At 53.9% G+C, this 27,970-nt stretch overlaps 1 protein-coding gene across 2 annotated transcripts; it reads left to right on the forward strand.

Annotated features, from left to right (window-relative positions):
• Positions 1 to 987: 987 nt before the first annotated feature.
• Positions 988 to 27,936, forward strand: ADORA1 (adenosine A1 receptor). 2 transcript variants are annotated; one of them, XM_074893792.1, is made up of 3 exons: positions 988 to 1,218; positions 1,631 to 2,016; positions 26,962 to 27,936. In XM_074893792.1, exons 1-3 carry the CDS (start codon positions 988 to 990, stop codon positions 27,593 to 27,595), a joined length of 1,251 nt encoding a protein of 416 aa, XP_074749893.1. In that variant the 3' UTR covers positions 27,596 to 27,936. The 2 variants fall into 2 exon arrangements, with proteins under 2 accessions (XP_074749893.1, XP_074749894.1); XM_074893793.1 differs by lacking the exon at positions 988 to 1,218 and adding an exon at positions 1,426 to 1,459.
• The last annotated feature ends 34 nt before the right edge of the window (positions 27,937 to 27,970 follow it).

The raw sequence follows: 27,970 nt of genomic DNA on the forward strand, positions 1-27,970 counted from the left end.
GGCAGATCCAGGTGTTGGGACATCTCCCACCGAGACAGAGCAGAGCAGGAGGGCACAGCTCCAGCCCCAAGTCTCACCAGAGAAGGGAGAAAGGATGGGGAGAGGTGCAGATGGCGTTTGGGAGAGTCCCCTTGCTCCAAATCTGAGGTCCCTGCAGAACTCAGACAAACCAGCCCTGCTCCTGGGGAGCGATTTATTTAGGATGAGCCTTGCAGGTGCCTGGTCCACACCTGAGGGGTCCCTGGAGGGCTCAGCTGGTCCAGCTCCATCAGATGGAGCCCCCAGACCCACTGCCTCTGCACTTCCAGCCCAGGGGGAAGATTTTGGGGGTGCCTGCTTTTCGCCCAACTTCTCCTAGGACCTTAAATAACGTCCAGTCCAGCCTCACCACCAGCCTGAGGCCACTATTCCTCCGCACACACGCCTTCTCTGGGGACAAGGAAGACCCTGCTGCCAGCCCTGTGCCCCACCCCAGCATCCAGGGGTGCCATTCAGAGGACGAGGGGTGCTTTGGGGCTCACCCCCAACCCACCCCAGCAATGATTTTGGATGAGACATTGTCAGCCAGAGCCCAGGCGAGCACCCCAGCTCTTTGGATGGGTTTGGGTCTGACTTGGGGTGCCAGCCCCGTCCTGGAGCTGAACGGGGAGCAGTGGCTGCTCCGTGCCCGGGGGATGCGCTGGGTCCTCCCTCACCCCGAGCTCAGGCTCTGGCTCCCGCTCCCCTCCCCACATCCTCTGCTCACACCCCACTTCAAAAACCGGTTCTGGTGCTAAAACCGGGATCTGACCCGTGTCGGGAGCTTGGAGCTGGCACTAGCTCTGCTGCTCCCCCCGCTGCCGGCCCTCACCCCGCTCACCCTCCCGTCCTTGCTACCACACCCCCCCCCCGGCCGCCACCGTCCCCCCTTCCCCGGTTCTTCCCGGGCCCGGCGAGCCCCAAATCGGGTCAGTCGCTCTTTAAACGGCTGCAAGGCTGCACCATGTGATGCTCCAGCTCCGGCTGGGAGCTGGCAGAGCCTGCAGGAGCCCAACGGTGCCGGGCACCGGGGACCGACCCAGCCCCGCTCGCCGCGGCCAGCCCGGTACCCAGCGCCCCGAGCATCCCTCCGGCCGCCCCCCCTCCCCAGCATGCCCCCCGCCTTACCCTGCGGGTGAAGACCTCTTGCTATTTTGGGGTGAGGGCACCCCAAAACAAGCCCTCGGCTTGCAGGACAAGGTGAGGTGGGTTGGGGCCGGGCGGCTGCTGCCGGGGTGCGGTGCGAGGTCGGCGGGAGGAAGAAGCGGGGGGTGAGCGGGGCGGGGGGGGAAACGGCGGCTCCGTTCCGGCTGTATCGGCCCCGAGGGGCTCTGGCAGACGGCCCCGGGGCGGCCCCGAGGGCGGAGGGAAGCTCCGCCGCTCTCCCCGGGGCTGACCGGCGGCTCCCGCAGCTCCGGAGCGGTTGCGAAGCGGGATGGAGGTGGGTGCAGGATGAGCCCGGGAGAGGGGGGCGGGAGCCCCAGGGGACGGCACAGACGGGAGAGGGTTGTTGTTGTGGTTTTTTTTTTTCCCACCCCCCGCACAGGCTCCATCCCGGCTCGCAGCGCAGTTAACGATGCCAGTTGCTAACAGCCTCCCTGTGCGTTTGCAGGTGACCGAGGGACCCCAGCGGGAGTGGGGGGGTCACCGCAGCATCATGGCACACCCCGTCTCAGCCTTCCAGGCTGCCTACATCTCCATCGAAGTCCTCATCGCTTTGGTGTCCGTGCCAGGGAATATCCTGGTCATCTGGGCTGTGAAGATGAACCAGGCGCTGCGAGATGCCACTTTCTGCTTCATCGTCTCGCTGGCGGTGGCCGACGTGGCCGTGGGGGCTCTGGTCATCCCCCTGGCCATCATCATCAACATCGGACCGCAGACAGAGTTTTACAGCTGCCTCATGGTGGCTTGTCCCGTCCTCATCCTCACTGAGAGCTCTATCCTGGCGCTCCTGGCCATCGCCGTGGATCGATACCTGCGGGTGAAGATCCCCGTCAGGTAGGAAAATGCGTCGGGACTGGCTCTGCCATGGCTGCTGCGGGGGTTAAAAGGGAGCGAGGATGCCCCAAAATCTAGGAGAAGAACTGGGAGAAAGGTCTTCCTCCATGCTGCCCGCCGGGCACATCTGGCTGCAGCAGCAATCAGGGCAGGCTGGGCTGGGGGAGTCCGGAGCCTCTGACAACTTTGGGGGTTCAGGAGGGTGCTGGGTGTGCAGGCAGAGAATGCATTGTGGCAGCCCCTCTCAGGGTCCCCGTGGCTGGGACAAAGTGAGTCCCACGGCACAGGGGAGAGCACCCAGGGCGGGTACTTCAGGGTGTGGAAAGGGGATGATAGGTCTGTCTTCAGCCCAGGTTTTCCCTTGCCATGGGGAGCCCAGGAGCCTGAGGGTGATAGCCTGCTTGCTCATGGACATATGGGACACAGCTCTGGGGTTCTGAGGGACCAGAGGTGACAGCCTGGCATGTCTCATGGAGCAGGCTCACCCAGGAGAGAGCTATGGGGCTGCCCCACAAATGACTCCTCTCCCTGTTTCTTCCCCTTCCTGTCATCTGTACTGTTGCCAAAGCCAAGCTCATAGCAAATACCATGGGGCATAAACGAGGGGGATGCACTTTATTTGAACTCTGCTATACCTGGAGGAGATATTTAACTGCTTCATTGCCGGCTCCCTCCCTGCCGGTGTGGTGCGGCAGCTCCTGGGGCTGGGGGGAGGCAGCTGTGGGGCCAGGGTGCCACAGTGGGACCAGAGGGCATCAGTGGGGCTGGAAGGGGATGTGACACCCAGCGTTGGTACCGCTCGAGTGAAGCCTGCACATCTCGGCTTGGCCCCTCACTGTGCAGTTGCTGTCACTGGTTCCCCTTGCTCTGTCCGAGGATGTGCCTGGGCCACAGGGACACTTTTGCCGTTGGCTCCGGGAAGGTTCCTGCTGCTGAGAGCCAGGACAGCTGAGCACACACCCAGCTCGTGTCACCCCACTGACCCCTTTGCAGTTCAGACACGGGCTCCAGCCCATTTGCTGGAGTGGTCCACGACCCTTCATCAGCACAAAGAACCCACCCCCCAAAGAATCATAGAACAGTTTGGGTTGGAAGGGACCTTAAAGCTCATCTAGTTCCAACCCCCCTGCCCCAGGCAGGGACACCTTCCACTAGCCCAGGTTGCCCAAAGCCCCGTCCAACCTGGCCTTGAACCCTTCCAGAGAGGGGGCAGCCACAGCTTCTCTGGGCAACGTGGTCCACTGTCTCACCACCCTCATAGTAAAGAATTTCTTCCTTACGTCTAATCTAAATCTCCCCTCTGTCAGTTTAAAACTGTTACCCCTCATCCTATCCCTACACCCACTGATCAAGAGTCCCTCTCCCCTTTCCTGTATTCCCTTTAAGTCCTGGGAGGCCGCTCTAAGTTCTCTTCTCTTCTCTTCTCTTCTCTTCTCTTCTCTTCTCTTCTCTTCTCTTCTCTTCTCTTCTCTTCTCTTCTCTTCTCTTCTCTTCTCTTCTCTTCTCTTCTCTTCTCTTCTCTTCTCTTCTCTTCTCTTCTCTTCTCTTCTCTTCTCTTCTCTTCTCTTCTCTTCTCTTCTCTTCTCTTCTCTTCTCTTCTCTTCTCTTCTCTTCTCTTCTCCAGCTGAACCCCCCCAACTCTCTCAGCCTGTCCTCACAGGGGGGTGCTCCAGCCCCCCGAGCATCTTCATGGCCTCCTCTGGCCACGCTTGAGCAGGTCCACGTCCTTCTGACGTTGGTGCCCCCAGAGCTGGACACAGCACTGCAGGGGGGTCTCATGACAGCAGAGCAGAGGGGGAGAATCCCCCCCCTCAACCTGCTGGCCACACTGCTCTGGATGCAGCCCAGGACACCGTTGGCTTTCTGGGCTGCGAGTGCACGTTGCTGGCTCACAGACAGTTTTTCATCCACTAATACCCCCAAGTCCTTCTGCTTGGGGCTGCTCTCCATCCACTCCTCACCCAGCCTGTATTTGTGTTCGGAATTGCCCCGACCCATGGGCAGGACCTTGCGCTTGGCCTTGTTGAACTCCATGGAGTTCACACATCCCACCTCTCCAGCCTGCACAGACCCCAGTGGGCATAGGACCCTTCCCGGGGCAGGAATCGCCTTCCTGTACAGGGAAACAGGGACAGTAGGCACCTGTGTTGAGATAACTGACTGCTCCGGAGTGCTCAGTGTCCCCAGATCCACTGGATCAGGCCAGAAATCTGTTGCTTTGGGGTTTTTCCTGCAGCCACGGCCAGCAGAGGCTGATCACTAAAGGGGCGTAAGGCAAAGGTGGGGGGGCAGGATAAAACCACAGTCCCTTGCCCACCCCCTCCCTGCCACACACAATTTTGCAGACCGTTCCCAACTTCCTCCCTAAGTGTGATTTTCCCAGCTGAAAAATCCTCGTCTTCCAGCCTGTCAGTGTAACTGAAGTGATTCTCACCCTGTCATTGCTCTCGGTGCTTTTTTTGGTCCTCCTGCATCCCCTGCACAGTGGAGATGGGTTCAGGTGTGGGAGTACTGCGGCTTTATACATAGCAACACTGCCTAGCTCTCGTCAGTCATTTTTCTAACAAACTCAGTGTTTTTTCCTCCCTTGCTGTCTCTGAGCATCAGATGGGCCTTTTTGTGGAGATTTATGCCCTGAGCCCAGGAGCTTTCCTGGGAGCAATATTAAGTTAGAGCCCCCTGTGCTGTGTATAGTTAGGGTGGGTTTTTCTCATGCAACATCGACCCTGAATTTTGTTATCCCATTATGTGCCTGAGCACTCGGCATCACGAGATTCTCCTCGGACTTCCTGTAGCCTATTCTACTACTGGAAGGCTTCATAGCCTCAACAAGAAGGGTTCAGTTTTGCCAGCTCTCCTGTTCACTTATCCCTAGACATTTCCTTTTTTCCCTGGAGTGAATTCCTGGCAATTGGCAAATGTGGTGATTTTAGGTGTTTTTTGTGCCCTAGACACAGCAACAGCAAAACATTGGAGGTTACAAATAGGACAGAAAACGCCACTAAAGAATATTCACTGAATCTGAAATGCCTCAAGTTTCTCCCAACCTGTTGCCAGATGCTAAAAGATGATACTGAAAACATTTTTACAGTTCTGACAGCTTGAATCACGGCTTTGTGGTGTCGTTCCTCACCGCGATGCTGAACCCACCAGTGTGCAAATTGGTGCTGGCTGCTGAGAGCTTGTGACATCTCGGCAGGACCTGGGTCCCCAGCGAGACACATGCAGCTACTCGTGCCTGCAAGACCTCAGGGAGGGCTCCTAATGTCCCCAGGGGTCCACTGGCATCCAGTCCTGGGCAGTGATGGCATCCCAAAGAGATTTACAGGCAGGTGGGGAGCAATGTGGAGTGATTTCTGTCTCAGTCACATCCCTAGGGCAGCCAGGACATGGAGCCAGGACATCCCCTCCAGCACGTGGCTGGCCAGCATCAGGCATGGAGGGGACAGGGTCAGCAGACAGCGTGCATGTTACAGCTGCTCCTGTGCCAAAGCAAGTCCCCAGATGAGCCTGGCACAGGGTGGATGCTTGCCAGTGTGACCCACACATGGCCCAGCATGGCCAAGGGGGTCTTGTGGGCTGTCGTGCATGGGAATCCACAGAAACACAGAATCACAGATTCATCTCTGTTGGAAAAGCCCTTGAAGCTCCTCCAGTCCAACCATGAACCTCACCCTGACCGTTCCCAACTCCACCAGATCCCTCAGCGCTGGGTCAACCCGACTCTTCAACCCCTCCAGGGATGGGGACTCCCCCCCTGCCCTGGGCAGCCCATTCCAACGCCTAACAACCCATTCTGTAAAGAAATGCTTCCTAATATCTAGTGTAAACCTCCCCAGCCCTGCTATCCACTCACAGGCAGCCCTGGCTCTGCTGAGGCTCAGGGAGAAGGCACAGCCAGGAAGGGAAATGCATTTCATAGAGACAGGGACTGGGAGCAGCAAGGAGAGAGGCTCCATGCATCTCTGCTCCATGCTCGTGCCGACCACCCCGCAAATGCCATCTCCATTCTGGGGGTCCCCAGCAAAGCACCACTTGTATTTTGGGTTCCATGAAGGGGGTGTGCAAGAGTTTGCACGTTCCTGTCAGGTACTGGCTAATTGGGGTGAGAAGCCAACGGGACTGTTGGCTGGGAAGAGTTGTCTGAAGGAGAAGCAAAGTCACCACTGGACTTTTCAGGTTTCTATTTAATTAGGCAGAGCAGAGACTGGAAGCGCAGCTAGGCAGGGAGGGGGAAACATGGTACATCACTCCAGCTCCCCACACATCATGGCCCTGGGGGCTGCAAGCATGGGGGAACAACCGACAGGTTTGCTCCTTCTTCCAGCAAAGCCATGGACCCATCCACTGCCTGTGCACCAAGACGGAGAGCGAGCCCTGGGGGGAGATCGGGAGTATTGGGGCCCTGCAGCTGGGTGTTTGCTGGCAGCATGTCTTGAGCAAATGGTGCCCTGAAACATCTGTAATGTGTCTCAGGATGGCAGTGGGAGATGCCCAAGCAGCAGCCGATGCTCCGTCTCAGGCACCCTCCTCACTCCCATGGCTGTGTTTCTCATGGACACAGAAACACAGACAAATGTGGGCCATTCCTGCAAGGTGGAGGCAGATTTTTCAGGTTGAAGAGGGCTCTTGCATGGCTCTGAGTTGGGACCTCCTTCCTCCTGCTCTTGGAGGTAAATCCAATACACACCCAGCATGGTCAGGGGACCAGGATATCCCACCAAACCCTCTCTCTCTGCCCCAAACCCCTGTGTAGCATCCCTCTTGACTGCTGGGGTCTGAAGGATGCTGCCTCCCCCCAAGGTGCCTCTTCTTGGCTATGGAGGGATGCAAGAGCATCACTCGGGTTGAGCAGGCTGGAGCAGAGGGTATCATGCTCCCCAGCCTCCACAGAAACCACTCTAAATAGCTGAAAACCACCTAAAATAGGTTTGCTGCCTTGATGCTGGTAGAAAAGCTCACATCTTCCCTCTCGCATCCTTCCTCCCCGCCCAGCAGCAAGACAGGACCCCCGTCCTGTTGTCCCCCCTAGCTGGGCGCAGCGGGGTCCCCCAGCCCAGCCCAAACTTCCCTCTCGCAGCCACACTTGGGGGAGATGAAACAAGTTCAAAGGGAGGGGAAGCAGCTGGCCAGGGGCGTCCGGCAGGAACCGGCCCCTCGGCATCCCTGTGGCGGCTGGCGGCAGGATGCTGGAGGGGACGGAGCCGGAGGGATGTTTGTGGGGGGGATGTAGCTCCTTTGGCGCCAGCCTCCACTGGCTCAGGGGCCCCCCGTCTCTGCTTTTAGATGCTGCGTTGGGCTTTTTAGGGCCATGGCAGAAGGAGCTGGAGACCTCAGGACACGCTGAACTGTAGCCCCTTGTCCAGGAATGCTGGATGCACAGATGCAGCCTGGTCGTGTCTTGGCAGTCCTCATCTTGTCCACTTTTCTTGGACCACCAGCTCTTCCCCCCTAGCCCTGCCCTTCCCACCCTGTGGCGTCCTGAGGAGCATCCTGCCAGGATGAGCTGCATTTTGTGTTGCTGAAGGTTTTGAATGCACACGTGAGGCTGCAGAGCCATGGAAATTAGACCAAACCAGGCTGGAAATTGCGAGGAAATGGGGAGGCAGGAGGCTGGGGTGCAGCAGGGGGAGAGCCCAGGATAAAGCAGGGTCTGTGGGTGGCTCTGCAGTGAGTGTTGCCATTCTCTGATGATTCAGAAGTGCTCTGTCCTGAGCCTGATGAGATAAAACAGCTCGGGACTGCAGGAGCATCCCTCGGCCCTGAACTGCAGTGCCTGCAAGCCAGGAGGTGAGGAGGACTTGCAGGTGGCCTGCGAGATCTTGGATGGATCTGTCAGTGGAAGGGAGAAGATTTCCCCCCGCCTTGACCCTGCTGTTTTTCAGGCTCCTGCCTGAGCTCGGGCTCTTGCGGGATTGCAGCGCTCTTTCCCCTTCTCTCCAGGCCTGCCAAGGGCTGCAGGCGTGGGGCCAGCTGGGGCTGGGTCACAGGGAAGCCTAGGAAGTCTCATCACCCTCAGCCAGCTGGGTCGTGGAGCAGGACATTTGTCTGAGATGGTTTTCCCCCCTTTCTTCCACTGAGAGTTCATGGAGGGTCTTGACAGGAGAGCAATGGGCACCCCACTGCCATGGGAGGGGGTATAAAGAGGACATCAGGATGAGACCCTGCTTTGGCCCAAATTCCCAGTCACCAAAGCACCTAAGGGCCTATGGGAAACCTTTCCAACACTCCCAGCGCTAAGTGCCAGGAAACGTCCCTGGACATTTGGGCCCTGAGACCCAGCAGATGTGTCCAGGATGGAGATGGGGAGGTTTTGGAGCAGGCTGGGATGTGTGGTGACCCCAATGCCTGTGGGAGCTGGTCCCCTGGGGACAGTATCCAATGAAGGTGGGGGGTATCAAACCGTGGAAGCAATTTTTCAGGTGGGCACAAGGGTTTCAACCCAGAGCAATGGGATTAAATTAAGAAAAGGAAATGTATGGTCCACCTGAGGGCAATTTGCTGGCCAGGTGATGGGTTTCACATGTCCCCAGGGAGGCAGGGGTGACTGGAGATGTCTCTAGCCAGCCTGGCCAAAACAGCAGTCAATAAGTGAAGGCAATGGCGAGTGATCCTGTCCAGCCAGGCAAGTGAATAAACCACTGTGACCCTTCCAAGGCTTATTTTTAAATTCAGAGGAAACATTTCAAAAGCATCCAGGTGACTCGGAGCTGGGAGTGTGAGCTCAGAGAGCTGCAGGGGTGCTTGCATACCTGGGAGCTCATCTAGGTTTCTTTCAGCCTCCGGTAGTCAATGAAAATATGCCATCCATCCTTATAGGCCCTGTCCCTGCGAAAGGAAAATTGTCCCACTTTTCCTAAACTAGAGAAATTTTAGGGACTGGCAGGTCTTTGCAGCTGCCTCTTTGGTTTCTTCCCTTGCTGCCCTCCACCAGGTATATTTTTAGCAAACAGGGTGATCTATGGAGACCTTCATTCCCAGCGAACAGGTAAATCTGAACCAAGGATGAAGAATAAAAGGCAGAAATCACAGTCCAGAGAGGTTTGCTGGAGACTTTGGGCTGTTTCCAAGCCGCAGTTTCCAGCACCTTGCACCAGTTCAGTGTGTGGGTGCTTAATCAGAGAAAGCATTTCGCACCGAGCTCTGCTCAAACCAGATCTGGGGTGCATGGATGAGCTGTGCCGGTCCAGGATCAGGAGCTCAATTCTGGTATCACCAAAATACTCAGAGCCTTGGAAATTGAAAGGGATTTACCAGCAGGTTATATTGGTCTTGAGATCCTGGTAAATACCCAGATGAGCTGGTTTTCTGTGATCCGCAGAGTAATTTTCAGCCAAGAGCAAGCTAAGTCAGAGATCAAAGCCACGAGTTCTCTTCCCTCGGTGAGGGGACGTCTGGATTAGGCTCAGTGGGAGTGCTCACAGCTGCTGCAGCGATGCCACAAGACGTTTGCTGACAGACGCAAAATCAGGTCACTCGAAAAAGCTACAGATGCTCCCATGCCGGCCAGAGGGAAGTGACTTGGGCTGTAAGCAGTGTCCCCAGCTCCTGGGCTCTTAGGGAAAATGCTGGGGTTTGTGGGTGTCCCTCTCCTTGGGATGCAGCAAGGGTCTGACCATGGGATGCTCCGTTCTCAGTAGCACAGAGGGAAGGGGAGAGGAGTGGTGAATCCTGTGCAGGGATGCTTTGGACTTGCTGATATTTGGGGTTATTTCCAAATTTTCTGGATTAAAAGGGCAGGGGGAGATGCATGGCCTCTGGACCCCCTGGATGGGCTTCCTGGGCAGGAGCACCCTCTCTCAGTCCAGCCTTTCTCCTGTATCTCTGAGTGGGGCAAGAAGTGGTCCCCGTGCTGGGTAATCTGCCCAGGGTATCATTTTGCCCTGACCCCGTTAGCTGTGAGTCAACATCTGTCCCCTCAGCAGAGCTGACATCTGCCTGCATTGCATGGGTGAGGAATGAAAACCAGCTCCTTCTTGCCAGTGTTCGCCTGCTACACCCCAAAATCATGCTCTAGGAATATTTTCTTCTTTTTCCCCCCCATTTCTACTGATTTTCAAGTTAAACTGATTTTCAGGTTGTCAACCCTTGACAATGCATCACCAGTAAATTTGAAAGTATGTTCCCAGCAAGGGCAATAGCACATTCGCAGACAGGGAAACTGAGGCACAGAGCAGCACCGTGACTTGCTCAGGGTGACCCCAGCAGGCAGGGATGGAGGCTGGGGCACACCAGCAAGTGTGGAAGCTGAGATATGCCAGGACAACCTGGCCTTTATGTTCATGCACTGTGCGGTGATCAGCTGGTCTCATGTCATGACTGTGCCCAGGGCACCTTGGCAGCCAGGCTCCTCCATGATCCCAGCCCATGCCATGGTGATCCATGCAGGAGAAACTCAATGAACCAGGATTATCCAGGAGACCAACTGGTCCTCCTGGGCTGCAGGTCCCTGATCAGCAGAACCTGGAGTGAAGCATGCCAAAAGTCACTCTTGTCAGCAGTTGGTCCTAATTAAAAGTGACACCATCTCCATCTACTAAGAGAGTCAAAAGGGGCTGAAACACACCTGTAGGGATGATTCTCTCAGTGCGGGGACTCCTCCATGAATTCATCCTGGAGGGAACACAAACATCAAACTGGGTGGAGATGGGTGGATGGAACCCATCAAGGCTCTGCCACCTCCATAGCAGTGATTCAGGTGTGTTGGGTACCATCAACCCAAGAGGACCTACTCTACAAAGCAGGCAGATGAGACACTGGCCAGCTCGCATTTCTTCATCCCATGGCAATATAAAATGACCCTGAGGTCCCCATTGAGCAAAAGGTGAGGAGCACCAACAGCCAGGGCCACCCAGACATGGTGGGATGGACAGCGAAGTGTCCACAGTGAGTAAGGTGAGGTCCCTCACTGCAGGTGAGTGATGGTCCTGTGTGCATGGTACAATAGCCCATCAGACCTGTGGTTGAGCAGCAGAACCCCAAAAACACCTGGGAAGACCCAGACAGACTGTCACACTTCCAACAGCACCACTGAGCACTTCGGAGAAGGTTTTCCCTTTTCTGGAGTGACTGGGGTGTTTCCAAGGGTGCTGGGTTGGTGGAGGTGGTGACGATGCACGTAGGGGCTTGGTGTCCTGTGCTTTCCAAGGACTCTGTGCAGCTGCTGGCAATAAGACAAGAGAAACTCCCTAGAGAAGGAGGCTCTGCCAAAGAAAAAACTGCTGATTCAGCCTGCCCAGTCCCCGCCAGCCCAGCCTGGCCCTGCAGGCAGCGTGTCAGGAGTGAGTCAGGACCAGCTCACCGTGGTGTGTGCCGTCACTGCAGTCATCCGGTGCTGGATCTGGCTCAGGGCATGTGGGAGCCCTTTGATGGGGGGTCTTGGGTCTTCCCCCACCCCTGGGATGGAAGAATGTGACTCCATCAATGGGAGATGTCAGAAACGGTCCCACCTCCGCTCCACACCAACCAGAGCAGGCAATAGAGCAGAAATAAGTGACTCCCAGGCTCAGGGCTGGGTGTGCAGGTGGGCTCAGGCACTCCTCTGCCATGGAGCCAGCACCATCCCCCTCCCCAGCAACTGGCTGTGGAGCCACAGGCTGGTCCCCATGTCATTGCCCAGCCCTTGGCACATGCGCAAGGCATCACATGGCACAGATGCATGTGACATCTCTCTTGCTCTGGTTGGACATATGTCATGTGGCCACCAACAGCCAAGCCACCCTCAGCTCCTTTTACACCCCAGGGTGCATCACAGCATGGTTTTTCTAGCTCATTCACAGTGTTAAAATAAGCTTAACTGTGTCTTAAAAGTGCCAGGTTGACTCTGTTGACCAGAAAGGGGATTTTGGCCATGAGTGTGGTTGGGACAAAGCCCACCAGACTCAGTTTTCAAAGTCTGATCTGGAGGGACCCCCAGACCCACAGCTGCAATTTGCAGTCAGTGAGGCCAGACCCAACAAGATCTCCTGCCTAGGACATCTCACAGCAGCTTGTACCCAAACACAAGTGACTATTGGACAGGGGGATGTGCTCTGAGGGGTTATGGCAGCCATCCAGCTGGGTGGCCTGGGACCTGCAAGTCCCCAGGCCTCCAAGACAGAGCAGGCAGGGCTGGACAAAGGCTCAGGAATGGGGGCCCTGGAGCCACTGCATCCAAATGGCTGTGCTCAAAATCAGCCTGACAGCAGGGAGGAGTGACTCATCCCAAGGAGCCACAGCGCGAGCCTTGGCGTGGAGAGGGGCTTCGGTGGGACCAGTCAGAGCCAACGTGAGGGAGTCAAGAGGGGTCTGAAATTCAGAAAGTTGGTGTATTGGCAGGTCTATATTCTGGTGTGGAGGCAGGAGGGATAGAAAGCTCACTGCAACACAAAGAAGGATGGATAAAAGTAGGAAAAGGTGGAGGAGGCACTGTGATGAAATGACCCAGGAGATGAGTTTCTTCATGACACACACAGGAGTCATTTCAGAGTGGAAAGAAACTGATGGCCTGGAAGAAAACCTCTGGCTGGAGGAAGGACAGGGAAAAACCCTGCAGGGCCCTGCCCACAGGGGTGTGAGGGAAGCCCAGGTGTGAATCATCAGGGGTTGTGGTCCTTGCAGACAGTGGGACACGGAGCATGGAGGAGACCACACAGGTGAGAGTCTCCTGAGAGGGACAGGGACAGCTTGAGAGGCTCATCCCCCTGGGGACAACAGCACCATTTCAGAGCTGGGGAAGTGACAGCCAGCACAGCTGAGCTAATAGGAACAGCATTGATTTATCCTGGAGATAAATTAATGATTTTTCGAAGTGATCCTGCCAGATGCAGCAGGGATGGACGCAGGAGCTGAGATCCGGGGAGAACCCAGCATGTGGGATGCCAGTGGGCTGGGAGGAGCAGTCTCAGGGAGCTGGTCACCTCATTCAAGGTGACCCAAACTTTCAAGCCCATGAAATGGGAAACCAGCTGTCCCAGAGGCTGTCCGGGCTCCTGGCAGGGCAATGCCTTCTCTGGCAGCACCACTGCCCAGCTGCTGGGGCAGGCGTGCGGCTCTTGCGTGGGATGCCCAGTTGCAAGAAAGAGCAATTGATGCTCTCCAAGGCAGCCACAAAAAAGCCCCACAGCCAGCAGGGTCTCCTGCAGAATAGCAATGAGCTGAGAACCCCCTGCTCCACCAGCACCCAGCCCCACTGCAGCCTGCTGCCGGGCACGTAGCTGCCTTTCCAACCAGGGGGCTGCTGAACAGGCAGGTCTGGGTATTAAGAAGACATCATTGGTGATTCCATTAGCAAGAGGGTATAAAATAACCCCAAGGGGTTGAGATCTTCCTCCCTATAGAGCACAGGCTGCAATCGCCTATGGACTAAGGGCCAGATTGGGGGAGGGGGGGGGGGGGCAAATAGGGGATGAAGGACCATTTTTGGTGATGTAGGGCAGTGCAGAGCAGGATACACCGGAAAGTTTTGTGGCATCTGGGTTTGCCCTTCACTGCACTGAGTCTGGTGGGACTCAGCAGCTCCCCCTTACGCCCTTGCCCCATCTCTCACCGCCTTTTCCATCCTTTCCCCATCGCTTCCTTGCCTGGGCTTTCCCTCCCCCCGGGCACTAGCAGAGGACCACTTTCAGCAGCCGTCATAGTCTTGGGTGGATTAGTTGGATTTTTGTTAAGAACAAAAGTCTGTTCACAAAAGGGAGCTGGAGGAGGAAAGGGGATTTGTTCCCCAGCCCCCTTCCCTTGTCTTCCTTGCCAGCCTCTGTCTGTGCTGTCCCTGACACCAGCCGTGGTGCTCTTGCACACAGAGCCCTGGGTACCAGCAGTGCAGGACTACAGGGACACAGAGGCAGGGAGGTGACATCCCCCAGTCCCAGACCCTGCCTGGGGTGACAATAACACCTTTCCATTGCTCCTCAAAGCAGGCACAGAGCACAGAAAGCCAGGACGTCACTGCCATGGCTGTCTATCCACCTTCTCTGGGCCAGTTCTCTCCCTGCATCCAGAGACCAGGATGATTTTTCTTGGCCTCTTTCAAATAAAACAAGTGCCAGCTCCTGGAACCAGGGATCCTTTCTTACTCGACTCACTTCATCTTGCTTCACTTGGCATGTCAGAGCCCCCCTCTGCGACTCAGTTTCCCCATCTGTTCACAGAGGGAACGATGCTACAAACTCTCCAAAAGCACCAAGAGGCCGATGCTGAGAAATGTTGTCTCAGACATAGCCATAATTAACACAGTCTTACAGTCTAAATTATTCCTCTCTCTTTGTTGCACTGATAACAACACTCAGTGACTTAAACCTTGTAACATGCAAAAATAAAACATACAATTTTCTCAGTGCAAACAGCTCTGTTCGCCTGCAGCACTGAGCAGCCGAGACTGGGAGAGAGCTTAGAGAACAGCCTGCGTCCAGATGGACGTGGCAAAGCCTGTGCAGAGCCAGGCAGACGCCTGCGTGGGTGCAGGCGAGAGGGGTTTATTTTAAGGGAGATCATTCCCCACGTTCAGCGCTGGGACACAGGTTCTTTATGTTTGCTCAAAGGGAGCTCAAGGTGCTCAGACACCAGCAGCCGTCCCTGTCTTGCTTTTACACCCGCTCCCGCGATGCTCGCAGCATCAGCCATGCAGGTGGGCACGCTCCGATGGGCCATGCCCTGCCCTGAGTGCCACAGGTCCAGCCCCAGCGAAGCACCTCCCTCTCCAGCAGCCGGGGGACCTTCTTGCAGCACGGCACATCCCTTGTACACCAGGGAAGGGGGATGCTGGGTCTCTTGCAGGCTTCACAGGGACCAGCACAGTCCTCGTGCCTGGGGAGGAGCCGATCCTGCCTGGCCCATGCATCCTTCATTTCCATGCCCTGCGCCAGCCAGGCTGCCTGGGCAGAGCTATGTCTGCCCATTGCTCCTTGCCTGGATTTAACTGCCAGAGTAATTAGGAAGATGCACAGGGTGTAATTTATGCCCAGCTGATGTATTTCACTGCAATTCCTGGTCTTGGGTCTCAGCTCTTTCCCTCCACCATCCTGATGGAAATACTGAGCTCCTTCCTCACAGGCAACAAGGTCAATCAGTTTTCCTCCAAGGGAAAAAAATAATCTTTAAAATCTGAAAAAGGAAAGAGAGTTTAAATAATAAACTTCAGGTTTGCTTTGCTTTTGCACTTTTTATTTGTTTTCTTGGCAAAAGATCGATTCTCTGCAGTGAGAGAACATTTGATTCCAGTGTTAACTGGAGCCTTCACTTGCAGTTTGGCATTTCATTTGGCTGATCAAGATATATAGATCTGCACTGGACAGATTCATCCCAATGTAAATAACTTAATGGCTTGACACATATGTACTCTGATCCCCATTGCTCCTGTTTTTACAGTGTTGTGGAGGGGTGAATAACACAGGTTTTACTCAAGCTTTGTGGCAAGTTGTGTTTGGACAGAAGTTGGAAGTCAACAACACCATGAAATGGCAACTCCAAAATTATTTTCACTAATTGAAAATATGTATAGCTAACTCATTAGCAAAAAATAATTCAATTAATCCAACTGCTTTTTGCATTTGAAATTGATCTTTTAATCAGGGAAAATATGCACTGGACAGAAGATGCTGAACTGGTTGTTTTGGGTTACCATGTTCTCTGAGGTGTAGAAACAGGAGATCTCATCGTCACTCTTAATTCTCATTTAAACATTGGGTAGAGAAAACAACCTCCCTCATATTGTGAACTTCCAGCCAATTTTTCAGTCTTGAATGTACTAATCTTTGAACTGGGCTAAGTGCAAGAAGGAAAATGTTCCCTTTACAGCAACAAATTGTGCTGTGAGGATCCTGGACAGCAATAACAAGTTGTAGCCTGAGAAACTGAGTTCAGTTGTTGAGTACAAAATCAGGAGTCGGGTTAGCAAGCAGAAGTGTGAAAAACAAGAAATTAAAAGGCAGCCGATACTAATCTCTTGTTCCAGCTGTAATTTAGGATATGTCTTTTTCTGAAGAGTCCTTCTGCGCTGGAGAGATAAAGACCCACCTCAGCCCTGCTGCGTGGCTGTGTTAATGCCTCTTAACAGGAGATGCTATCTCCAGTTTCCTGCCTCCTATTTACCCAGGGAGCAGAGCTCAACGTCCTGTAACGCAGATGAAATGCCAACAGCAGGTCTCAAGATTCCTCTTATCTCCCTTCTAGTCGGGATCTCTGATCTGCTCCTGCCTTTTAATGACTCTTGGTGCTTTTCAGACTCACCTGGTTGGAGGCTTCCTCCAGGTACCGACTCCTCCTTTGGTTTAGCAGCATTTGCAGAGCATGGTGGTGACATGCAGGGAAGGACAGTGACACTGGGCAACCCGCCCTGGTGCTGTACAGATGGCACCAGGCACAGCTGGCATCCTCCTCCTAGCATGGCCAGCTTTCTGCAAGCCACAGCATTTTGTGGGTTGGAGCATGAGCCACAGAGGCTCTCAGAGCCCAATCACGCTAGGCATTTTATATCTGCCGTCTCATTTCAATTTCTCATAGAGCCCACATTTGACAGATTTGGCATTTTAAGTGGTTTTTAGAGCTTCTTTCTTTCTTCATCCTCCCCTCTTCCCCCTCCCTTCTCCATTTTGGGGGCTGACTTTCAGAGTCCTTGTTTCAAAGACATTCTTTTGCATAAAGAATAAAAATATGTAATGCATAGAAAAATTCCAGTACAATACAAATAGTAACTGAAAAAACACTGCTTTTATCCAGAAAAGTCCCGGATTTACACTGAAGATAGCCAAAGCTGCCTTTTATCCCTTTGTACTACATGAGTACATTGCCCTGGCTTCTCTAATCACACAGTGACACGCAGAGACACGCGGGATCAGCTGCTGAGCCAGCCCTGGGCGATCAGCTCCCAGCTAATCGCCACAGCAGGGGCAGGGCCGATGTGTGAGACCCTTTGAGGTGGCCAGATCCACAGGATGATGGTCCAGCATGGCGAGGACAGTTGACCTGAGACTCCTGACCAGGCACATTGATCTCCCCACCACCCTGCTGGGTAAGAAACACCTCCAGCACACCTCCACACAGAGAGGGATCCATGTGGGTTTTGAGTGATTCCTCCTGAAACCTTCTTGCCCTGCAGACATTGTCTTATGCTGGAGGTGGCATTGCTCCCAGTATAGAAGGGGCTCAGCTACATGATGGGGGTGCATGGGAACTGCCCTCAGACTCAGACCTGTACCCCTCTCCAAGGAGATCTTTGGTGTGAAATTTCTATTTTTGACAGCAAAACTGTTTAGACACTAGAAATGTCCAGTAAATTTATTGCACAGGGGTAACATTGAAAACAAGTCCATCATGCCCATCACGCTGTCCATCAGCGATGTAGCCAGCTTTCATAATTTCACCCCCATCTCTTAGAGACTGGGCTGTTCCTCTCTCTGTGCCCTAATTCCCAAAGTCCTGGTACTACAGAAGAATCTCAACTTCTATTTCTTTTCTCCTTTAAAGCACTACTTCTCATGCTTTGCATTGCAGAGAAATGCTCACAAATGCTGCTGCCTGAAACCAGGAGCCAAAAGACAAGAACATCACATTTTTTTTCCCCCAGTTCTGAGATTCCACAGCTCGTTTCATGATTTTGCAGCCATTGCCAATAGTGTTAAATCATCTCCCTCCCAACTACTTTGGGGTCCTGGAGGGAGAAGCCAGCAATCCAGAAAAATCCTGGAGGCTGTGACCACACATGGTGGAGCTGGGAGAGAGCCCTGGAGCTGTCTGGGTGCAAATCTATGGCTCAGTGTGACTTGTACCCCATTGATCAGGGACACTGGGTGCACCCTCAGGACTTTCACATGACCGCAGGAGGGTGACACATCCAGAGCATGGCCACTCCAGTGCAGGCACTCAGCACCCTTGGATGTACTCGGTGCAGCCCACAGCATCAGATTGTCTCACAGCTCCCTTTGGGGCATGAAGGGGCTGCCTGGGGTTAGAGGGCAACACTCCCCCATAGGCACAAATTAAATTATCATTTCCCTCAGGAATCAGATGTCCTGGGTGTCCCCAACCCCCTGCTTAACCCCCACCCACCCCATTTGGGATGAGGGAGCTGAGCACCGGGTGAGTGGTCCTTGCCAAGAATTGCTGCTCACGCAGTGACAGAGCACTTGAATGTGTCAGGATCCAGCCACAGGCTGTAAACCAAGTCCAGTTTGAAAACAAGATTAACTTTATGTGTACAAAGGATTTATATTTGCTGCTGGGGTGAAGGATGATGCTTGAAGGATGTGAGAAAAATTGCCTTTCTCATTGAGCAGCAGCAGACATGTGTTCCTTTGCCTTCTTTGGACAACAACAGTGTCTCCTCCACACCCGGGGCAGAGCCTGAAGGGGAAGGACATGTGCAAGGTCCTCGTGCTTCCCATCCTCCCTCCCTGTGATCTCCAGCCCTCCTGTGCTCCCCCTTCCCCTTGCAGCATCCCATCACAGTGGGAGCCACTGAGATGCCCAAGGGGAAGCCATCAGCACCGGTCCACGGTGGAGCCACCGTGGAGATTACTCACATCCCACCTCTGAGATGAGGACAACTGGGCAAGCGATCTGAAAGAAATCTGCAGTTGCTAGAAGCCTGTGGTTTGTTCCCAAAGTGATTCATTGCCAGAGCCCAGGGAGTCCAGCGGTACAGACATCCCAAACAAAGCAGGCTGCAGGGATCTATCCAGCAGCTACTTCTCCATCGAGGCCAGAGCAGCTGCAGGAGGGGGTGTACAACTGCTTGGCAATGAACTCATCCAGGCTGGTGTGATGTTGTGGCTGCTCCTAACATCCCAGGGACCAGAGACGTGATAAGACAAGTCTCTTTGGCTCATCAGGCAAAGATATAACTCAATCCTCTAGATGGAACCAGAAATATGGCAGGTTTAGACTCAAAAAACAGGTGGCCAGTGTGGGCATGTGTATGGGTATTGGGGAGCAGGGAAACAAGCCCTTAAACAGCCTCATGAGGCTGTGGGTGATGCTGGCCCACAGGAGATGCCAAACTCAAGGTGGGCTGAGCTGTGATGTGTGCTTTGAGGCTTAGTCCCATAGGACTGATGACATCAAGAGAGCGGCAGAGGTGGGGAGATGTGTCTGGCCTCTGGGTCCATGCCATGGACCACTGGAACCAGGAGAGGACACCTCCTCCCACACTTGTAGCCATCCGCTGGATGTACATCGCTGATGGACTCGTGTTGTGCACAGACAGTCTGGGTTGAAGATACCCTGGCACAGCCTGGCTGCTCTGTAGAAACATCATCCCCCATTTCCAGATATTTTAGCCCATAAAGCCCTTTTCTACCTTATTTCCCCTGCTTCTTGTGGGGATGTTTGTGTCCCTAAGGCTGGTTTTGGATGTGCCCACACCCCTCTGCAGTCCTCAGGGATCCCAGGGTGCCTCCAAGGTCCTGGGAGATGTGTCAGGGCAGGCTGAACACACACCAAGGCAACAGCATCCCCCCAGACCCTGTCTGGGGTCCAGGAGGGCTGCAAATGGTCCAGATCCCCTCACAACCTTCTCTGAGAATGCTCAGAGCACAAAACCTAAGTTTTGTGTTGCTTTCTTGACATTTGTTGGAGCTGCAGCCAGCTCCAGCTTCACCCACTGATAAATGAAGCACTCACCAAAGCCCTGGGGACACCATGTCTTGGTATGTGGGGACCAGTCAATTTTGGCTTTGTTCTCATAAGCCTCATAATCACCCTCGCCTTTATCCATTAAAGAATTACTGACTATTAAAAGTGGTTAGAATCATTCAGTGGACTTGCCAGCTGCTTCCCCTGGCCGTAGCTGCTTGTGCTTTGCAGCCACTTGTTGCAGAATAATTCCTACAGGGAAAGGTACCGTTTTAGGATGGTGAAACCAAACCCTGGACACAGACTGGACCAGGAGGAACTTCAGTGGGATGCACAGACCCCAGTGCACTTGTGGATCTATACACCCTCATACACAGCTTTCGGCCTCTCCCATGGTGTCTTTGGGTGAGGTTTGCATTAAGTAGCCTTGTGGTGTGGTGCCATGTCCTCTTGCTGCAGTCAGTGGAGGAGACTCAAAGTGTTTTGTGAGCAGAGTCCTCAAAGAAGAGGGTTGGTCATGCCCAGCTCCTCTCTCTGCTGAGCCTGGGGTGCTGAGCTGTCGTAACTCCAGGTCACACATGGGGGCTGAGCTATAGAGCTTAGAAAGGTGCCAGCTGCTTGTAGAGCTGATGCCAAGCAGAAAGGACACTATTATGGTGAGACAATGCTGCTCTGTCTCTTGGTGGGGTCATCTGAGCCCTGTTCTGCCCCTCTGCAGGGTGCTGTTCCAGCTGTGGTGGCAGCTGTGACCTCTGAAATCATGGCTCATTCCACATGCGGGGACTCACACCAGCATGGCAGGGAGGACCTGGCACCCATCAGGGACATCCATCCCTGGAGTCCCTTGCAGACTCCCACCTCATCTTGCAGCACATGGCTCAGGGAGCACTGAGCACCCTTCTCCCATTGTCCCTTGGACTGTCCCAGTACAAGCTCCAAACTGGGGCAGCTGGTGATGCTGGGAGCAGGGCAGCCCTGACCTGGGCTCTGTCTCATTGGGTGCCAGAGAGGTTCTAGGTGGAGATTTGAGATGCAGCCCCATCCGCATGGGTGGTGGGTAAAAGGTGTCTGCTCCCATCGGTGCCTCTCCTGTCATGGGAACCTGCTGCAGCCCCACCGAAAGTGTGACCTGTAGAAAACCCAACATTGTCCTCACCCAACTGTCCCCTCCAGCTGAGATCTTGCTCACTCTGAGCCAACAGATGTGTGCACGGTGCCAGGTGGGGATTTTCCTCCTCAGCTCCTTTTAAATCAGTTCCTCAAGGCCAGGACAGTGGAAACCATCTCACCACAGCCACCTGGCCTGTCCTCTCTCACCATGTCCCTCTTGTCCCAGGGACCTACTGGCACTTCTGAGGTTTCTCCCACAGTTCAAATTTCTTACAGACCAACCAACCAGAGGGGCTGGGAGGGGACAGTGCAAGCGCACAGGGCACCTTGGGTCCTCCTGACTCCTTTGGAGCACTAGAAAGTGTCTGTGGTAGGACATCAGTGTCAGGCTGGAAAGTATTTCCAGTGCTGATGGAGGCTGCTGGGTTATTTTGGTGTAGGACATCACCAACCAACACCAGTGTCCTTGCTGCAGAAGGACGCACTCTTCTGACTCATCTGAAAGACTCTCCATGGGTTTTGGACCAGTTCTTCATGTCTTTACTTGCCAGCTGGCATCTGACAAGCAACAAGGCTGGGATTTTGGGATCAGGACAATCCCCCATGCATCCCAAAGGAGATGCTGATAGGGCCAGTGTCCTCCCTTACAAACATTTGTAGGAACAGGCTGTCAGGGAGAGCTCCATCCAGCTACCAGCTTTGGCTGATGTTGGTTGACATCCATTTCTCCCAAGGCCACCGCTCACATGGCAACGCACCCACCAGCAGTCACAAACCCAAGGTGGAAAACCAGAAGTGATGTGACCATGAGGGCAACACACTGAAACAGTGTCAGCACACCTCTGCTGAGGAGATGTTTTCTCACATCAGCTCCACAGTTGTGTCGTTGCCACCTGTCACCCCCATCCTGGCTGTGAGAGTCGCCAGGATGACGCAGGACAGTGTGAAATGCCTTCATGACAGGAGCCGTCCAACAGCTCAAGCAGTGTTTGCAGACAATGTGGGCCCATCACTAGCGCTGACTTGCTGCAGTTGTTGGATGGATCCTGTCAGCTGAGCAGCTGGTGTTTGACCCCAAAGAGCTGCAGAGCTTCCGACTGTCATGTAGGAGGGATGTGAACAGATAGGAGATGCACTCAAATGTTGCAAGGGGGATGTTGGTGCTAAGAGACATTTATGTCAATGCTAACAGACCTTTTTAGACATTTTAATATACCTTCAAATCCTTGATAACCTTCAAGATTTTGAACTTAGGGTTTTTACCTAAATGAAGCCCAAAAAATATCTGAAGGGAAGGAGGAAAACAGCCAAAGCAAGAGATAGAAGAGAGAATAAACTTTTCATGTCCAGGGTTAGAGATGACAAAGGAGCCATGGTCAGGGTTCCCCTGTCACTCAGTGTCCCTTCTGCAGCACTTCCCACCTTGTGCAGGTGCCCAGGGACCTCCTCATTCCAGCCGTGAGCGGTGGATGAGATTGCCCCTGGCAGAACTCGGATACCACTTCACATTACTCAGCTTCGCATTTCTGAGCCGTTTTGAACACCAACATCTGAGTTTTCCTGCTCGGTGACCTCCAGGACACTGAAAGATCTGAAGCAATGATACAGCCAGGAAAAAGCAGAAACCAAAATCCTCTGAGATCAAAACACTTTTGTCTAGAGATTTTCAATTAGATCAGGACATGTTCTGGCTGCTTTTCCTTGCTGCAGTCATAATGCAGATGAACTTCATGTCAGCTTGGCCTCCTTTCCTCCTACCACGTTGGCTCCAGCTTCATTTCATTAGCGATGGCCTGCCTTCATTAGTGAATTAATTCCCCAGGAATTGCACTGCAACATACCCTACCAGAGCAAGGACCAGCAAAGCTGCATCTTGGGGCTGGCTGGACAACTGCTAGTATTTTCTGGACAAAAAGGATATTCCCGGGAATACTAAAAACCAAACAAATTTCATTCAAACCAGACCTGGAATCGAAGCTTTTTCAACCAAAACAAGAGGAGATGTTATGTGAGTGTTAGATTTGGATTGACCTGTGGGTTGGAGATCTAGGAAATGAGCCTTTGTCTCTCTCGGGAGACGGACCTTGAGACAAAAGTCAAATCAATAGAAATGCAATGAATACGTTGCTCTCTGTTTTCGGATGTGTCCTGATATGTCAGATGGCCACAGGGGCTTTGCCCACCCAGTGCCAGACACCTAAAGAGCAAGTTCTGGGCTGAACTGGGCTCTCTTGACTGCAGCAGAGAGGGATGCAGAGGTCTGGCCCCATCAAAATGTGGTAGAAGAAGTTGAATCTAGTGTGGGAATGACGAGCAAAGGGAAAGAAAGATGGATAGTGTCCTTGGGGTGAGGGTCTGGGGAGCATTTCACCATCTCCTGGAGAAAAGAAGCCTCATTTTCTCCCCCAGTGACTCCATCCTCAGCCCAAGAAACTTTGGCTGCACCATCTCCTGGAGCATCCCATCACAAGGCAGCATCCCTCCCTCGAAGAGCCTGCTCCATGTCTCCCCATTAGCTCTGCACAGCCCTTGGGGACAATTGGTCTGCCTCCGCCTCTAACCATCAGTTCTTGCACTTCCTCTGGGGATGCAAACAACACTCTATCAATAATTGATATTTTGCCTCTTTGCATTATTTTCCAAACCCTCAAAGACATTTTTGTTCCACACCAGACCAAAGCTCCTGCCCGTCCCATTTCACCAGGATATCAATGAGGCTGGACGGTTGCTATGCTCCTTCCAGACTCCTTTCTCCTGGCCTTGGCAGGGTGTCCAGAAGGACTTGGGGTGATGCCCATCTCTGTGGGGAAGGGATGGTGCAAAAACCACCAGTGAGGGAGGGCAGAAGGAAAATCTGGCAATTATGGTCAGGCTTAAAACCCCACAGACAAAGGAGACAATCCCAAATTGGATGATGATGGCGGTGACTATTATCATGGATGTTTTAGTCGCAGCTGTTAATAAAAATAATAGTAGTAATAAAATTGCAATGATGTTAGCAATTGTTCCAGTGATGATGATACTAATAAGATTATTTATTAATTGGGAGCCATTATCAACATTTTCTAGTCCTTCTTCCTCCCAGACTCATCCCAAACCCCAGACCTATCATATTAATGCAAAATGAGGTAAATGAGAAAGGCTTTTTCTTTATGGCATAACCAAGGAAGAAACACAGGAACACATCAAAGTCTGTCCCTGACCCCTCTGCTAATTGCCCCCCCCCTAAATGCCCTGTGCCATGGGGTTGAGCATTAGGTGAGATCTTGCATTTCCCTCCTTTAAGCAGGGCTTGCAGCCTTCAGAGCAGCTGAGCCCTTCGAGGGCTGCATGGTCAGACACTGTGGAGTGGATGGAGGAGGAACTCAGAGTCATTTTATGGCTTTTGTCATTCTCCAGGTAGGGCTGAGGGGAGACAGTGGGCACCCGTGAGCCCCCGGGGGAGCACGTTTCCCTGCAGGGTGCTGCCACTGCCTCTGCCCTTGGCTTGTTGCTTGAAGGAGCAAAAGGAACCAAAGCCTCAGCTCCAAATGTTGCTGTTTTCTATGGATTTTTTGGGTTCATCCGTGGTTCCTGTGGCTGTGGTGCACATGTGGAGGGGGACGCACAGACAGGATTTTCTCTCAGCTGCCAACTGCTTCTGCAGTGCCATGCTTAAACCTCAGGGTGCGAAGTGAAGCAGGGAGCAGCGAGAGCCAGGTCCTGATGTCGAACTGTTGTGTGTGTCAGGCCAGGCATGTGCAGCGAGGTGGCGGGGATGGATGTGCAGCAAGGAGGGATGGATGTGGACCATGGTAGAGAGATGGACGTGAGGCAAGGGGGAGGGATGGATGTGCAGCGGGGTGGGGGCATCCATGTGAGGCAAAGAGGGATGGATGTGCAGCGGAGAGATGGATGTACATTAACGAGGGATGGATGTGCATTAACGAGGGATGGATGTGCATTAACGAGGGATGGATGTGTATTGAGAAGGGATGGATGTGCAGCGAGGAGAACAGATGTGCAGTGAGGCGGTGGGAGGGACGTGCACTGAAGTGGGGAGGTGGACAAGCAGCCGGCAGCGTGTGGGGCGGGTTGTTCTGCTCTTTGTGTGTTATACGCTCTGGACCATGCGAGCTTGTGTGCGTACAGGGACCTGAGGTCTGCACAACCTCTGCAGCTGTCCTGATAGTCATCTGCAACAACACACAATGTTCTGGAGCTGCGGGGGGCCAGAACCAGCTGGGCTGGGCCCCCTGCAGCCGCTCCGCAGCCCCTCTGCTTTGGCAGCAAGAGTGAACGCTGCGTCCTCTGATCTGACCCTGGTTCATGACTAACAACGGGGTCTCAGTGCTCACCCTGTCCTGTGTGCTCCCCCCACCCAGGCATGAGGGCAGGAGAAGGGGTGGGTGCTCTGGGGGCAGTTCTGTGCCTGGGTGTTGGCTGCAAGCCCCAAGAGGGTGTTTGGGGGCTGCAGCGGCACTACTGCTAGTCAGCAGCCTTGTCTCTCCAGCCTCTGCAGGGCAGGGAGCACCTGGGATGATCAGCAAAATCAGTAAAAGACCCTAGAAACCCCCAAGAGTGGGGAGATGGGGCACAGCTTGCAGGGACTGCAAAATGGGAAGGAGCTGGGGGGGGTGGGAGGGGTTGATGCTGTTGTTTCTAGTGTCTCTCCCCCAAGCTGCTGGAGCGTGGGGAGGTGGGAGTGGGATGTCACGGCTGGAAGGGCACATCAGCCCTCCCCAAGGACATGTTATTGGTGATGTGGAGTGCATGGGCCAGCACAGAGCCCCACAGGAGCCTCTGGTATCCCTCTGCCAGCAGCCGCTCCCATGGGCCCCCCCCACCTTTCCCTTCACTTGGCCCACAGAGCTGGTGCTCTCCCACACCCCTCATCCTCCCCGTGCCCCAGCTCTCCCTGCCCTGCGCCTTTCTCAGGGTCTCCTGCCCTCACTCCTCCCCACAACGAATAAATCACCCTCCGGCTCCAGCCCTGGCTCTCAGAGGAAACAGCAGCCCTCATTGCCACCTCCTTCCCGCGGGGCCTGGCTGCCTCTGGGATGATGGGAATCTTTTCCTAGAGCAGAGGGGGTTCATTCGGGAAAGCTGTCAGGGACTGATGGCTCTGGACCCTCAGGACTCCTGGGGACTGATGTTCACCCCTCCGGCCTGCACTCCTCCATGTTCCCACCCTGACCCCTTGCCCATGATATGAGTCTTGAGAAGGTACCTTCAAAGGGGAGGGAGAGCGGGTTTGGGTTTGTGTCCTTGGCTGTATTAAAAAGCCACAAAATGCCCCATTTTTCCACCACAGGTAAAGGCTGCAGACATGCAGCAGGGAGCTCTGGGCATCAGGATGGAGATCCAGGTTTGCAAGCCATCTCCACATGATCCCCGTGGCCAGGTTAACACCAGCATCACTGAAAAACTCAGCAGTCAGAAAAACATTCTTTGTTCAATCCCCTCTGGTGGAAAGCAATAACACTTAGGCTGTGAATCTTCTCGGCCTCCAAGGAGAAGCTTTCCTTTGAGGGCCAGGAGGGAAAATCAATTTGCAGGCTCCACTTCCCGCTTGGAGAGCTCTGGAGAGATGAGCCCAGCCCCGGTGTGCTCCCTGGTGGCATCAGGGAGGGATCAGAGCTCATCCAGAGCATGGCTCTCCTCCTCCTCCATCATTTGGCACCAGCCCATTAGGAAAGAGGTTTTGTCAATCGACCTAGCACATTAGGAAGTGAAACAGGCTGTGCCCAGAAGCTTCCCCAGGGGTCCATTAGCACTGTCGGATCCTTCCTCCGGCCTGGCAGGTCCCAGGGGATGCTTTTGCTGGCCATTTCCTCCCCTGGCACAGGGGAAATTGTCTGGGACAGAGTGCCGGCAGGGGTGGTGGGAGGAAAGGGTGACCTGCTGCTCTTGGTTTAGGGTGCTCAGATCTAAGGTGGGCTGCCGGAGCGACATGAAACCCCCCCCTAGATATGAGGGTTGAACACACAGGCACGCTCCAGGTTGCTAATGCATTTCCTGCCTTGGCATCAACCCCCAGAGCTCCAGGATCATGTCTGAGGTCTCTGCCCATCCCTGGGGCAGGGGGTGGTGGTGGGAAACAGTGAGGTTTCCCAGGGCACACGCAGAGAAACAAGTCCATTAACACATCTATCAAGACAAGCTGTTATGGATTGACAAGGAAGGGAGTGAGGAGCATCAAGCCATCTCAGCATGGGCACTGCCACCCCATGTGGAGCGGTCTTAACCCCCACACAGAGCATCCCACTTGTGTTGAATTCTTTCCTGTGGTTGCTGTCTCTTCTACAGGTATAAGAGTGTGGTGACACCCCGGAGGGCAGCAGTGGCCATCGCTTGCTGTTGGATCGTCTCCTTTCTGGTGGGACTCACCCCTATGTTTGGCTGGAACAACCTGAACAAGATGCGGAGGACTCAGGAGCTGAATGCCAGCCACACAGAGTTTGTCATCAAGTGCCAGTTTGAGACGGTCATCAGCATGGAGTACATGGTGTACTTCAACTTCTTCGTTTGGGTCCTGCCTCCCCTGTTGCTGATGCTGCTCATCTACCTGGAAGTCTTCAACCTCATCCGCAAGCAACTCAACAAGAAGGTCTCCTCCAGCTCTAACGACCCTCAGAAGTATTATGGGAAGGAGCTGAAGATCGCCAAGTCATTAGCACTGGTCCTCTTCCTCTTCGCACTCAGTTGGCTCCCTCTGCACGTCCTCAACTGCATCACCTTGTTCTGCCCATCCTGCGAGACACCGCACATCCTCACCTATATCGCCATCTTCCTCACCCACGGCAACTCGGCCATGAACCCCATCGTCTACGCCTTCAGGATCAAGAAGTTCCGGACAGCCTTCCTGCAGATCTGGAACCAGTACTTCTGCTGCAAAACCAACAAAAACACCAGCACCACCACGGCCGAGCCAGGCACCTAGGAGCTGGGAGAGATCAGAGAGGGGTCCTCCATGCCCAGCCTGGTCCCCATCTGGCCACTGTTCCTGCTGTCAAGGGAAGGGGTCCTGAGGACCCGGGAGGGCTGGGTTCACCAGCCCTGTGCAATTCGAACAGCCGTGTCCCCCAGCTGCCTCAGGGGGTTATTTATTCACAAGCATCGTACTGTTTTGATATTGTAGCCTGCACGGTTTCTTTTATTATTTTTTTTTTCTGTTTGTTTTTTTTGTTTGTTTTTTTAAGGGTTGCCAAGTATTTAAGGAGAAATTGTACAGACAAAGGCGCAGTTTATCTTCATGCAAATAAAGTAAAATGATAAAAACCACCCAGGAGGTCCTCTGCCATTGATGGAGACCGCT

The sequence above is a fragment of the Strix uralensis genome, chromosome 24 (genome assembly GCF_047716275.1).
Source record: "Strix uralensis isolate ZFMK-TIS-50842 chromosome 24, bStrUra1, whole genome shotgun sequence".
NCBI classification, from domain to species: domain Eukaryota; kingdom Metazoa; phylum Chordata; class Aves; order Strigiformes; family Strigidae; genus Strix; species Strix uralensis.